Below are 14,069 nucleotides of genomic sequence, written 5' to 3'. Positions count from 1 at the left end.
GACGATATGACAGAACGAAATTAAGAAATATATGAAAAGAAATATCCAGTAGGTAGGTAGTTAAGTACAATTCGTTTTAAATTGGCTCTAAATTGAATTATTCATACTTTTAAAAGATAGGCTCCAAACCATATTATTATTAATCATCAAACCCAAAGATTTGTGCTTCCTATTCGTACGCAAATTGTAACCTCAGACGCCATGGTATCAATAATTGGAATGATCTATAAGAACGAGTTTAACAAACTCGCCAATATTTTTGTAATCTCATGTTGATTATTATTAAAATTTATTAATTCTAGGTAGTTCAATTCAATACCAGTTAAAAAGTAATAAATTTTTCAATACATGTGAATCTATCGCGAATACAATACACTATAAAAGGTGCTAGGTACCTACTTAATTGTACACTGTCGCGTAGGTACATACCTTCTGTTTCCAAATAGGTTCGTACTGATTACAATGTAAGTCGGTAATGCAGTGAACAGGCTCGCAGCGAATTCGAACCGTGAAGGTCTTCACCTGAATGCATTGACGCCGACATTCCTCATTGCGTGTTTCTGGTCTAGCCGTCGAGCTGGTGACCAGGTTCAAATACTTATAAGCCACAGTTGCCGACGATATCAATCTTTCTAGTGAACTTGGAATCCACATTGGTGTGGCGAGGTCTGTATTTAGCCAACTTGTATTTTGCAACCTGTGCTCCTGCATTACATGACGTATTACTAAGTTTCGAAGGTCTCGAAATTTTGAGCTTTGAGAATCGATATTTCTGCCGGATCTTAGAGGTACATTGGTACGACGGCGTTACAGATACTCGAGTTCATGAGCGGATACGGAAGCCCTCGGTGATTGAAGTGATCACAAAGAGACTCTTCACGTGGTTGAGGCATGCGTTTCGGATGCTGTCGCCGTGACCGACGTTCCTTCATCCTGCAGCGGTGCTTCAAAGGCAATCTACAACTAATAGCGGCTGGCACGAGACGCAGCGACGTACCAAGGGAAGTCGCGCTATCTTTTGCTTGCCCTTTGCTCCAACACTGGTGCGTGACAGCATGAAGTGAGCTACAAATAAAAATGGCAATGCTATCAGCAGTGATTGTATTATCCCAGCGCCATCTTTAGATTAATAAAGCCTAAGCATATCTTTTTGCACAAGCAACGAGTGGTCCACTATTCAGCTGTCAAAATCAGATCCTAGATTGCTTGACATATTGATTCGCCCTTTCTCGTTTCAAATTGAATTATTAAGAATTTTCAAAGCAAATATATTAACTATGTTAATATAATATAATATAATGAATATGTTATTTATAAATAGTATAAGTACATTCCTGTTATTCATCAGCTGTCAAAGTCAGACTAGTCCTTCACACAAAAACCGGTGGTAATATCGATTTCCGAAAAATATGTAGTATTGATCTATGCATTACATTTGTAGGATGTGTGTTAATTCTAGTGTATTATTTATCATGTTGTAACTCATCTATCCAAATCAAACCATTCCCTGTGTGAACACGACAGACGCGTCATTATGAGTACTCTATAGAACAATGACAGGTCATCTATAGACAACAACGGGAGGGACGGAAAAAGAAGGACCAGTCGTTGTGAATGTATCGGCTTTCTACTTGAGTCGGCAATGATTATCCTCATTTGAGCATTATTTCCTCCTAGATTTTCTTTTTAATTTGGAAATAGCAAAGGTGCCTCGTAGTTTGGAAAGCGAAGCTCTATATGACCACTACAAACGTGACACGTCAACAGTGTATATCAATCATTAAAATTGAAGGAATCGATAAATAGACATATCGGTACGCATTTATACTCCATGTTAGGGGCGTGTGTTTTGGTTTTAAGTGGCGATAGAGTGGTCAATCCGTGGTGACAGCATTACGTTATTTTTTTTAATTATTGAAACTTCAATAAAAATGTCTGTTTTTTATTAAACTTGTCGAAGAGCGGAAATGTTTTACTAACCCAATCAATTGCGAGAGATTATCGAAAAAACTACGTAACAATCTCTATTTTTATATTCTATTCTTATATTTTATTTCCCCCCTTTCTAGGGGGGAAATAAAATATTATAAAATGCTAGTTTTTTTGTTTGTGATATTTAAGATACAAAATTTGTTTAATAAAAGCTTTTAACGATTTCGTGATTATTTAAAAATAATCGAAAGAACGTACAATCTCGTCATTCTATTTTCAATCAGAAAGTTTTTAATCTTTTATAGTATAATATACCAGGGATGGGCATACAAGAGGTCAGCGAGAGCCACATTCTGGATTTTCATATATATAATGAGCCACACCATATAGTCACGTTCTCGTGTAGTATTAAATACACAAATACGCATCTTGTCACTTACAACATTTAGAAAGGAAAACTTGCGTTTTACAAGTAACAAGTATAATTGGGAAAGAAAATACGTAAGTATATTTTTATCAAGAAATATTATTGGGAGCCGCATTTGTCCAATACAATGTCTGGTATATACAATAAATTGACTGAATGATAGGTAATTCTTCTTCTTTAGCATCTACACCAGAGAACACAAAAGTAATGGGAACTGAAATACCTAACGGGTGTGGAGTAACAGGCAACCGATTTCGAGTGCGGAAGAATGTGGGATAAACTTAAACACGTGTCAAGAATACGTCATTCTCAACTTGATCTTAGTTCAGCTGACAACTGCTCTCGGTTTATGCACTGGTGCTATTGGTGTATTTGAAGGTTGGAACACACACTATTGCACGCCTATAATGTGTTTCATTTTCGTAAGACACTCACACATTCAAAACTCTGCTTCAAAATGTAGTGTATTGTGTAAAGACTATCTGAACATTGTTAACAAAATTCAATGCGCGATAATTAAAAAAACCCGTCAATTGATTTTTTTAAACAATGAGAATTGTTATTTTAGTATGCAGTGCAAGGAATTTATGCAGAATTTAAATTTGAGACCCCATTGAGGCCCGTGGCAACTTCGGCAAGTATATCAAAGCTCTCTTCACCTGCCGTTCCCTCGTGGTTGAGAACCGTAACCATTTGGCATTCCGATATACAACCATCTTTTGAGCGACCAAACAGTGACGGGTTTGGAGATACGGAGACCTGACACACTAATTGATTTTGAGGTCCCCCATGATGGAAAATAAAATGAAAACCATAAATAAGTAAACCAACTATTGTTTTATTTACCATGTTTGATCTCAGGAAGATTAGGAGGTCGCAGTGGCGCACCCAGGGGGGGGGCAGGGGGCCCTGGCACCCCCCAAAATAAAAATTATCGGTATGTAATTCACCAGCACCTTTATAGAAAAATTTCTTAGATTTTAATTTCTAACACAAAAATTTCGCAAATGTCGGTTTTTTAGAAACCCAATCCCTAATGGAACTGTCAAAAAATTCTCGGTGCCCACTCGAATTCCGGAGTGGTGTACACCGAGTGCAATAGACAAAAGACCGATAAACGAGAAATTAGGCTATGTTATGTTGAAGAGGTTTGTGTACTTATAAGTTAGATGCAATAATACTTTTTTTTGTCCATTGTCAATTAATATTTTGGAACCTAAGCCTGGGGGCCCGGTGCGTCGGGTTGACCAGATAAGTGAGATAGTCACACATCATAAATTAGCTTTAATAGTAAAAAAAAGTCCCCTGCGGCGCTATTATACTTCATGGCCATGAACATTTTCAATTACTTATATAACTGTGTAATATATTTTTTGATTATTATGTGTCGATACTCGACAGCTCCATTATTAAAGTAGATGTATTAAAAATCGCCAATAATTCACTGTATAAGTACCCTTAATTTTAATTAAAACACAATTTGGAAAACGTTAATTTAGTGTTTCACACTGCCTTTAATCTTAGCGGCAGGTAGGGGCCCGCCAAATATCCTAGCCTGAGGGCCCGTTTCAGACATTTTTACGAGAAATGGATGTTAGCCACTTACTCAACCTATTAGGCCCATACTCTGGGTGAAAACACACACGGATCTGTCGCGAATTTCTGCCCAATTATAATTTCGCCTTAGATTCATGACTTGTCACTACAAAAATATGGAGTTTCCATAGATTAGATAATATAACACTAATGTTTTGAAAGCTTTAAATTCATGTTAATTTAACTTTTCCTGTCGCATGGTAAATCATATTATTATTGTCATCACAACACCATGTCCAATTATGGCTAAAAAGTCGTCGATGGTAGATACAGTTGAACTCATGCACTAATTTCCTCAGTAACGCAGTCGCAAATTAATAGCGATAGATTAGTATAATATTTACTTACGTCATGCTAATCCATCATTAGTAATTATTACCTGTGTATAAAAAACCCATTTCCCTTTGTCATTTATACTACGATTAACTTTCAATTTTCATCGAGCGCTTTTCGCCCTTTCACGCCGACTTCCGGTATGAGTGTTGTTAAGTATGAAAACAATCATATTAGTTTCTAACGAACTTCTACCAATGACTGACAACAGGAAACATTACATTAATTTACATGACACGAACTGGATTATCACGAAGATCTTGAACACTGAACAGATACTGAAAGATGAGGCAGTGTTACAGAAAATATCCAACAATTAGTCGTCGATTGTACATTTGAACACGTGCACCAGTTTCCTCAGTAAAGCGTCAATGACATTGAGCTACTTTACGAGCTGCTTGTTGGCGAATTTAAAAGCAGACGATTCAGCTACTGCGATTGTGATGATGACACACAAAACTTTTCATTCGCTGAGAAGCCAACAAGCTAGCGACTATTTTGACAAAACGTAGTTCGTTTTTTACCGGGGGGTCGCTACTACGCTCTACTGCGCAGACGCAGTAGGCCCACACGCCAGCGTGTAGAGTGTAAAGTTGACGGGCTTTCAACTTTTCTCGGTAGATTGTTTACAATCTGCTTGTTAGCTTGTTCGATGATGACACTGGGCGACTTTACAGGCAGATTGTAAATTCGCCAACAAGCAGCTCGTAAAGTAGCTCAATGTAATTGACGCATAACGCAGTCGCAATTTGTAGAATCATTAGAGTAAATTCATGCTATTTTTTTATATATAAAACGCAGGTAAAAAAATAAAAATTGGTTGTAGGTATCTACAACAGCTAATTTTTATTACCTAACTATGTAATAAATTTATTGTAGTAGGTACTACTGTATGATGCCACTAATTTTCTGAACACCGTGTAGTTCATACGGTGTCTACCTCACATACTAAAGTAATTAATTATGTACCTTGGTATTATTATTTATATATAATTACCTACATCTAATCTTTAATTGGTTTTCTCTTTCCACTTCCTCTTCCCTTATTAATGTTACATTCAAAATCGTATTACTCACCCCATGGCCCCCACATCCTGAACCGAGCCCTCAGGCTAGGATCTTTACCCCCTTGGCCCCTTACGTATCTCTAAAAATAAAGGCAGTGTGACGCTCTACAGATATTTTAATACATCCATTTGAATTATGGTGTTGTCGACTATTAATACACAATTGAAAATTATATCGTACAACCACATAATTTTAAATAATAACATCATTGAAGAAAAATAGCGCTGCAGGCGACTTTTTTTACTAATAGAGAGAATTTGTGATGAGTGTTTATATCACTTATCTGGTCGACTCGCCATGCCAGGCCTCCAAGCTAGAGCCCTGTCAGCCCCCCTTTGTGGGGGCCATGACTCACCCACCCGCTGCGACTGTGCAGTCCATATAACTAAGACAAGGCATAAGAGAATGGGTCTACTGTTTGGGCCCCGCATCAGCACGGCTTATGGTGAAGAGGTCCAGACGAAAATTTTAAGACTACTTTACTTTCGGCTGTATTGAGGCTCTATCTGACTGACTTTCTCTTAGGTATGCTTATTTAAAATTTAGAAGGGATCTTTATTTAGCTACATATTTTTTCCGACTTATACGCGGCGCGGCGTAAATGGAAACTGCCATTCTTGGTGGTATTGGCTCGTGTGTCTCTGATGATTATCTTAGGAATCGAGGGCATCCGATATTATTTGTTCTCCCAAGGTGCAGAACTAACCTGCGATTAGTAATGCCAAGTAGGAGGGCAATAACTATGTTTAATCAAATCGCTTCGGATATTGATATATTCCACTTACGTGAGGTGAATTTAGGTGGACGTTGTTTTATGAGTTTTTAAGATAGGGTCAATCAACCTAGTTCAATCTATGTGCTTCCATGTACCTTTATTTTTCTTATTTACTCACATTACTTACCCAGTATTTTTATTTGAAAATTATTTACACTTACTTTATGTCGTGAACACTTTGAATTTATAATTTGTCATGTTCATTATAATATGGAAAATAAATAAATTTGAATTTGATTAACAGTCGCGAAGACGCTTTACTAGACGAGTATTTAAAACCTACCATAATATAAATTAATTTTATATTACATTGTATAAGTAACAGACTAAAAAAAAAATTGATACGTAATATATATTGTACCTAATAATTGTAATCTATAGATGTGCCTAGTCCTATATTTCATTCGTTCAAAAGCAGGTTGTAAAAGGCAAAGGGGTTCAAAGGCTGCAATAATACATACGTAAATGTCATATCTACCGGCAAATTATCATAACAAATCGGTAAATTGCACTAGAGTTTCAAGGCTTTTCATTATCGGCCTTCAAACAATTCTATGATATTATATTGGTACTAATATCATATTATTATTATCATCTTCTTAAGTCCCATAAATATGATTGACAAGTACCTACTCTTCGTCACAGCTAGAACCAAGATATATAACTAGAATTTTGATAATATTGATAAAGGTGAATTAAAAATGTCTACTTTACGCTGTTGAAAAAACAAAGAAAAGAAATAAAAATTATCAACAAAATATTGTTATAATATATGTATTTATCTTTTTTATAAATGTTACATATTATAATTAATAACATGTGAATAGACATGAGCTGTTTAGTTTTGACAATGTAACGTTACACTCGAGTGTTTCAACAAATTTTCAATATTTTATCCTCAGTTTTACCCAATTTTGATTCAATTGTCTACAACTCTACAACAGGAGTCATATTCTATAATTGCTAGTGTTGTTCATGTAATCAGGATATGTTAATGCTAGCGAGGTATCATTCTAACAAGCAGGGTCGATTCGAAAATTAACATAAGACCCTTATAGCACCTGTACACGTGCATGGATTGACTGGCAGCAATAGTGCGTATTTAAAATTATCGTGATAATAAATGTAAAACTGCTGACTGTCTCTCCAATCGTATTATTCAAGAGTAAGTGAGACGCGATATTGTAATTTTATGATACTATTTGGCAGGTAGTGAAAATCGGTTAACCTCAAAATGAGTATAGTTCGTTTTTTTGCCGGCAGGTTCGCCACTATTGTTCTACTGTGCAGGCGCAGATTGAAAAAATCCCTACTGTCGCATGAAAATTCAGAAGCTTCCAAAATTTTGATTTATGCATGTAAGCTTGCGACTGCAGGATACATGTTTACCCATACATTTTCTTGTTATGGCCGCGATAATACTTACTGTCAACAGTAAATCCATGCACGTGTAAACGGGGTATTAGATACGAGGTGCGAATATTATATTCTGTTTGTAAATAAAGTTATTTAACGCCATAGGTGAAAAAACTCTCATCTCCACAAGAGGTGCCAACTCTGAAAAGTAGTGATAATAACATCTCTTCCTTTATTTGGCGCCTCATGGAATGTGCCGCTCCTAAACAGTGCATGACCAGCTTTCAGCAGTCTACAAACTGCCCTCGGTACTTCATTCACACCAATTATTTGATATATATGGCAGACACATATCTAATTTATTGTATCGGACACTTTGTTCCTGGTGGTTGATACACACTGTACAATCAAAAATGACAGCAAAATACTTGACCATTTTTATTCGCATACTTACCAATATTCCCACAATACTGAATAATATCTTTATTAGTAACACATCCAATATTTTGAATAGTGAATGAATTTAAAACCAACTCTTCTTTTGTAGTTTCATTGTTTTGCTTTATTTCTTGTAACTTCTGGATGTATCCAATCTGGGTCCGATTGTGCTCAATTGATCCAATCGTCCTCAGACCTATCCTGTCATCAAAATGCTTGCAAATGAGGTGCAGAGGATTAAGTGATACGAGTAGTGGCGACATAATATAATAATTACAAAATTAATTGGGATCAGATTTCACATCCCCACATATATATTCAGAGTTCAAACAATTAACTGCTTTGTGTGAATATTTATATGGATTTTATTCCTAGCATTGGATTTCATGAAAATTTGTATATAAAATCTTGTTATTATTTACATAGCTACATAATATCGTCTATATAAGTTTAATACCGCGGAAGAACCATTTGTCAAAATGTTCAGGAGGGACAAAAAAAACCTTGCAATTTCGTCAATAAATAAGATAAAAAAATAATTTAAATGCAGTTGGACTTTACGCAACTCTCCGTTCGTCCACTGTATTGGATCAGGGATATACGCGCCGTCTTGCTTGCTTCTGTAGTATGGATAATTCAAACGCGGTATTGATTTTAACATTGTGGTAAATAGTCTATTGGTCAATTTCAAAATTTGAATGCACCAATCAATGCGGATTGTGCCGTTTAACCGAGAGCGCCGAAAATACGTATTTTGAAAATATTGACTCATACGCGGTATGAACTTACATAGACGATATATTATTATAATTTGATTTTTATTTTTGCTTGACTTGTACCGTTTCAAACATTCTTATAAACACAGGGATATCAATATTTTCTTCTTACTGTAGTAATTATGGGTCATTTGAAAACACATTGAATATAAAAAAAGCTTACTTAACGTACTTACGAAGTCGATTTATTCAACATGGTTACCACTGCACTTGTATTCATTCAATCGTCAGCAAAAATTGTCTCAACTCAAATTATTCATTGAAAAGTGCAATGAGATAGTTATTATTCTTCAGGTCACTTCAAATAGTCCCCAAGAGATTAGACATAACCATAGAAGGAGGTGTGAAGTTAAATTAGACATAGTCTTTACAAACATCAGCTTTTGTTGGGGTTATACGGATTGAATTCACTATAAAGAGCCAGTACATCCATAATCTTCTGACTGGCGCACTCCGCATCAAATGGTTTCATCTTCGACAGTCTCTCACCGACGTGTTTGCTGATGTGCACGAATTTTGAATCGCTGTTGGTTTCTTCTTGATTTTTTTCATCTTGAAGAGTTTTTAACACAAACAAGGCTTCCTGAAGGACCCGCTCGCAAGCTGATTTATCACATGACGTGTTGTTGCTCGATCGAGCCATGATGGCTGCTGCCGACGATGGCGGCAAATGACTGAGAGAACTGAATGCGATCGGGTCTTCACTGTTGACGGCTCCACCGGAATTCACTCTATCAATTAAATCTTCAGCCATAAAAGATGCCTGAAATAAAAATAATACATAACACTATAAAAAAAATTATTGGCAGTTAGAAAACAAGGTTAAAAACAACCAGGTTATGATTGGACTATTGAAGGGCAGGGCAATACTACTAGTGCGTCATCTGCTACTAGTCGCAGGTGACCATACTAAAGCTCGATTTGATATAAATAAAAAAGGATTTCAAATTTTTTTTATAAATATTGATGTTTTAAAAAAAATGCACTTTCATAAATTTATATTTCACTATATACCTTCAATAAATCAACAATAATAATGAATGCAATTCATCTCAAGACGGTACACAAGCGAATCACAAAAATTTGCAACTTTTCGAGACACTCATTTTCATAACACCATAATTACGAGGGTGGGTCAATAAGTCCTTAGAAAAGCCGACAGGTGGCGCGACTAGTACTGTAAGCGGTTTGTTTTCATGCAGCGGCACTACCGATTCAGTATGCTGCGAAGCTTCAATCAGATTGGTCGGGTTGTTGTGTTTCTCGTACATTTAAAAAAAAAATTTGCTTGTTTACAAAAATGGAGAAAATTGAGTTTAGAGCTGTTATTAAACATTTTAATATAAAAGGGTTAACAGCAAAGGAAATAAAAAATGAGTTGGATTTAGTTCATGGCACATCTGCTCCTTCACTTGCAACTATTTATAACTGGTTAAATGAATTTAAACGTGATCGTACATCAACAAAGGATGAACCACGCTCAGGACGTCCTGTAGAGGTGACTACACCAGAAATGATCAATAAAATCCACGATATGGTGTTAAGTGACCGAAGATTAAAGTTGAGTGAGATAATTGAGGTTACAGGGATCTCAAAAGGTAGCGTCATTTCTATTTTACATGACAAATTGGGCATGAAAAAAATTTCTGCAAGATGGGTGCCGCGTTTGCTCACAGTCGACAATAAACGCAATAGGGTGGTGGCCTCTAAAGCCCTGTTGTCGCTCATGCAACGCAATCCGGATGAATTTTTTCGTCGCTTTGTGACTGTAGATGAAACATGGATACACCACTATACTCCCGAGACGAAAGAACAGTCAAAGCAGTGGATTGCGAAAGGCGAACCATGTCCAAAGAAGGCGAAAACCGTAAAATCAGCTGGTAAGGTTATGGCTACTGTATTTTGGCATGCACGTGGAATTATTTTCGTTGACTATTTGGAAAAAGGAAAAACAATAACAGGGGATTATTATGCATCTTTATTGGACCAGCTAAAAAACAAAATTGAAGAAAAACGGCCTCATTTAAACAGGAAAAAAATCCTCTTTCATCAGGACAATGCCCGTGTTCACACATGTTCACGATCAATGGCTAAAATTGAAGAATTGAAGTTCGAATTGGTCGACCACCCACCGTATTCGCCAGATTTAGCCCCCAGTGACTTTTTCCTTTTCCCAAACTTAAAAAAATGGCTAAGTGGACAACGTTTTTTTTCAAATGAAGAAGTCATCGATCGGACAAATGCTTATTTTGAGGACCTTCCGAAAACTTATTTTTCTGACGGTTTAAAAAAAATTGAGAAACGTCTAACCAAGTGTTTTGAGCTCCAAGGAGATTATGTTGAGAAATAAAAAAAAATACAAAAATAAAAACTGTTTTAATGCTTTTTTCTAAGGAATTATTGACCCACCCTCGTATTATGAATAAACCAAAATATTTTTTTTTTTTCACCATGTCCAATCCTAATAGGATCATATGGGCCTCCACAGAGTAGGGGTTTGTATTAACAGATTTTGTTTTTTATGAGAAATGGATGTCAGCCATTTGCTCAACCTATCCATACCCTGACAGACACAAATTGAAAAGCAATATGTGTACTTGCCAGACCCAGGATTCGAACCTGGGACCCATGGCGTGATAGTAAACGCACGGCCACCGTAATATAATCTTTTCAAAAGATAGACACCGACGTGTTTATGTGAATGTAAAGTATTTTATTAGATCTTTATTATTACTATTATTAGTATATATTAATTTGTTTATCCAATTTTCAGAGGTTTTTTTATAACCCAACGCAAACAAAACATCAAAACTATTGAAACGCTATTCTGTTTTTTTTACAATTTGCTAAAACACAAATTACTGCACATGCCATCACTGTTTCTATTTAAAATACTACTCCGCGAAACGTCTGTCCAATCGTGTGTCGAATTCATCAGATGTGCGACACCTCGCTAATTTCCAAGGTAGATAATTTCACACGGCGGATGGTAATAATTTTAAACACAAAATTACTACATCATGACTTAAAAACTCTATTCACAAAAATAACATAATATTGTGTATTTTTACAGCCTGTATGTTTGCACCACTTCGTAGACATCCTAAGACACCACTTGTTTTAGTAGCAGTGCCATGAGCAGTGGCGGCTCGACAACTTCTTAGATGGTGGGGTTAAGCCATTCATTATTAAATATACACACCTACCTACTTTCTCATATTATAATTATGTACTAACAGGGCTCGAAATGGACCGGAGCGCACCGGAGCGCCGTTCCTGTTCGTGAAATCGGTAAAATTATCGCTCCGTCTCGTGGAAAAAATTATTTGACCGTCTGAGCTAGATAGGCCATATAATAGAAAATCTAACACACTTATTTTTATGAAATACACATAAAATTTGATAACTATGTCTTCTAACTATGATAACTATGTATTTGTTCTTCAGAAAACTGTCGAGCGCTCCGGTTCGTAAACTTTTCCATTTTGAGCGCTGTGTACTAAGCTACTTATAATAATATGATTTTATTATTGGGAAATGAGTAATTTTTCAGAATAAATAATATTATTATCCGAGTCATTACGTAATCACATCTAAAAAGCATGCTTTAAAATATTAAGTTAATTAATAATAATTATTATTATAGACTACAACGACATACAGCGAGCTTTTTTTACTCACCTCGTGGTTATTTGAATCGCTCCCCAGTAAGCATATACTAACGCTAATGGATTCGATGGAACGAGATTTGTACCGAGGCGACGGGATGGGACCGAGTTGTACCCGGTCAGCGAAAAATAGGCGCCATATCTTTCTTAATTTATACATAGGTGTCACCGTGAAATAGAGCGTATTTATTTTAATTAATCATTTTAATATCACGTAATCAGCATTATGTTATTACATAATTTACAATCAATGCCTTATTTATTTGTATAATAAGTAATAATAAAATAAATATCTTTCTAAATAACGACGGGTTTAGATGGACAAAATAAATAGTTAATTAAATCATGTAATTAAGTAGGTATATTATAACAATGATAAAAATATCGGACATGGAATGTTCCATCCCCACATGGTGATGTGGGGATGGTCCCTACGAACCCTTAAGGTAGAGCCGCCCCTGGGTATGAGCATTGATAGTTTGCCCTCGATACGGATTAAATTTAATTAACTTACATCATTTTCCTCTTTAATGTGGCTAAGGGAAAGCTCGTCAGATGAATTATATTTGTTTTTACGATCTTTAATTCCTTTGAGAAACTGGCATCGCTCCCATAAATGCCAAGAGGGATCGTAAATATCTTCGGGGAACTCGGCAGATTGCTTTGACCGCTCTATTCTTCTCACATTGTGCATGTAAGTGTTTCTTATGTTAGTCCAACGGTGTCCAACAGCCTTAGCTGAAATGTAATATTATAAAATACACATTCAATAAAATAAGCTCATATTAGAATCAAATGAATATTCTGTGTAGTCGGTAGGTACTTATCATTGGATTTTTTTAAATCATTACATTGATAAAAAGCTGTACTACAATCAAGTATTTTAAATTGCTTCATCTGTATGCAATAATATTTTGTTCTGAGATTTAATTTTATATGTTACCATTGTAGAGACTGCCAAGTTTGGCGGCAAATTCAGAAAATACCCTCTTTCGCATGCGTAAGTTTGTAAAATCGGAATTTGCATTATTCCACACATGCTCCTTGCTTTTTACGAAGTCAACTAATTGTTCTTCTTGTTTTGATTCCCAGATTATTCTCTCTTTTTTGGTTTTCATGATGCTGCTGTAATATCAAATATGATTTAATTGTTTATTGATATCACAAATACTTTAGTATATCTTATACTAATAGTATATTATAAAGCATGTTTATTAGTTGTGAGATTTAAAAGTCACCGAGTGCAACTAATTTTGTTTATTCAACTAAATTCTAATTCAATACATTTTTTTTTAAATTTTGACAGCTGTTGATCATAGACAAAACAATGTACACTGTGTCTTATGTCTTATACATTATGTCTATGGTATTAAATTAAAAGAATACCATCATTCAGAAATCTTAAATTTTTGAGTTGTTTTGATCGAGATCACAATTTAGAAAGAAGGCTATTCTGTACATTCGAACTTAAAATGGGGATAAGTCAAAGAATAGGTTGGTAGGTAGGTAGGTAGATATTAGCGGTCTTTCCACACTCATTCTTTACCGCATGCTCAGGAGCGTACGCGCCAGAACCCGGTATTGAGCGCGTGGTATCACACGTGTCAGATGTCTTCTGCTACAATTTACATTGCGCGATAGCACAACGTTTTGCACATGTTTTGAGGAGTGCGCGCCGGGTTTGAGCGTCTAAAGGCATA

At 35.8% G+C, this 14,069-nt stretch overlaps 2 protein-coding genes across 2 annotated transcripts in view; both read right to left on the bottom strand.

The window, feature by feature from the left end:
* LOC147078961 (uncharacterized) overlaps positions 1-14,069 on the bottom strand; it is a 799,973-nt gene that overhangs the window by 318,724 nt on the left and 467,180 nt on the right. The gene's annotated exons all lie outside the window — the stretch shown is intronic.
* On the bottom strand, positions 8,065-13,707 carry LOC147078979 (uncharacterized). Its single transcript, XM_085952146.1, has 3 exons — positions 13,313-13,707; positions 12,884-13,107; positions 8,065-9,464 (listed from the first exon to the last, which is right to left on the bottom strand). The coding sequence occupies exons 1-3, from the start codon at positions 13,485-13,487 to the stop codon at positions 9,078-9,080; spliced, it is 786 nt and encodes a 261-aa protein (XP_085808272.1). The 5' UTR covers positions 13,488-13,707; the 3' UTR covers positions 8,065-9,077.

This window comes from Rhyacophila brunnea, unplaced genomic scaffold (genome assembly GCF_057557595.1).
Source record: "Rhyacophila brunnea isolate RB1 unplaced genomic scaffold, BYU_Rbru_1.0 scaffold_10, whole genome shotgun sequence".
NCBI classification, from domain to species: domain Eukaryota; kingdom Metazoa; phylum Arthropoda; class Insecta; order Trichoptera; family Rhyacophilidae; genus Rhyacophila; species Rhyacophila brunnea.
The sequence above is the reverse complement of the archived record's forward strand: the minus strand, read 5'-3'. Positions and strand labels throughout refer to the sequence as shown.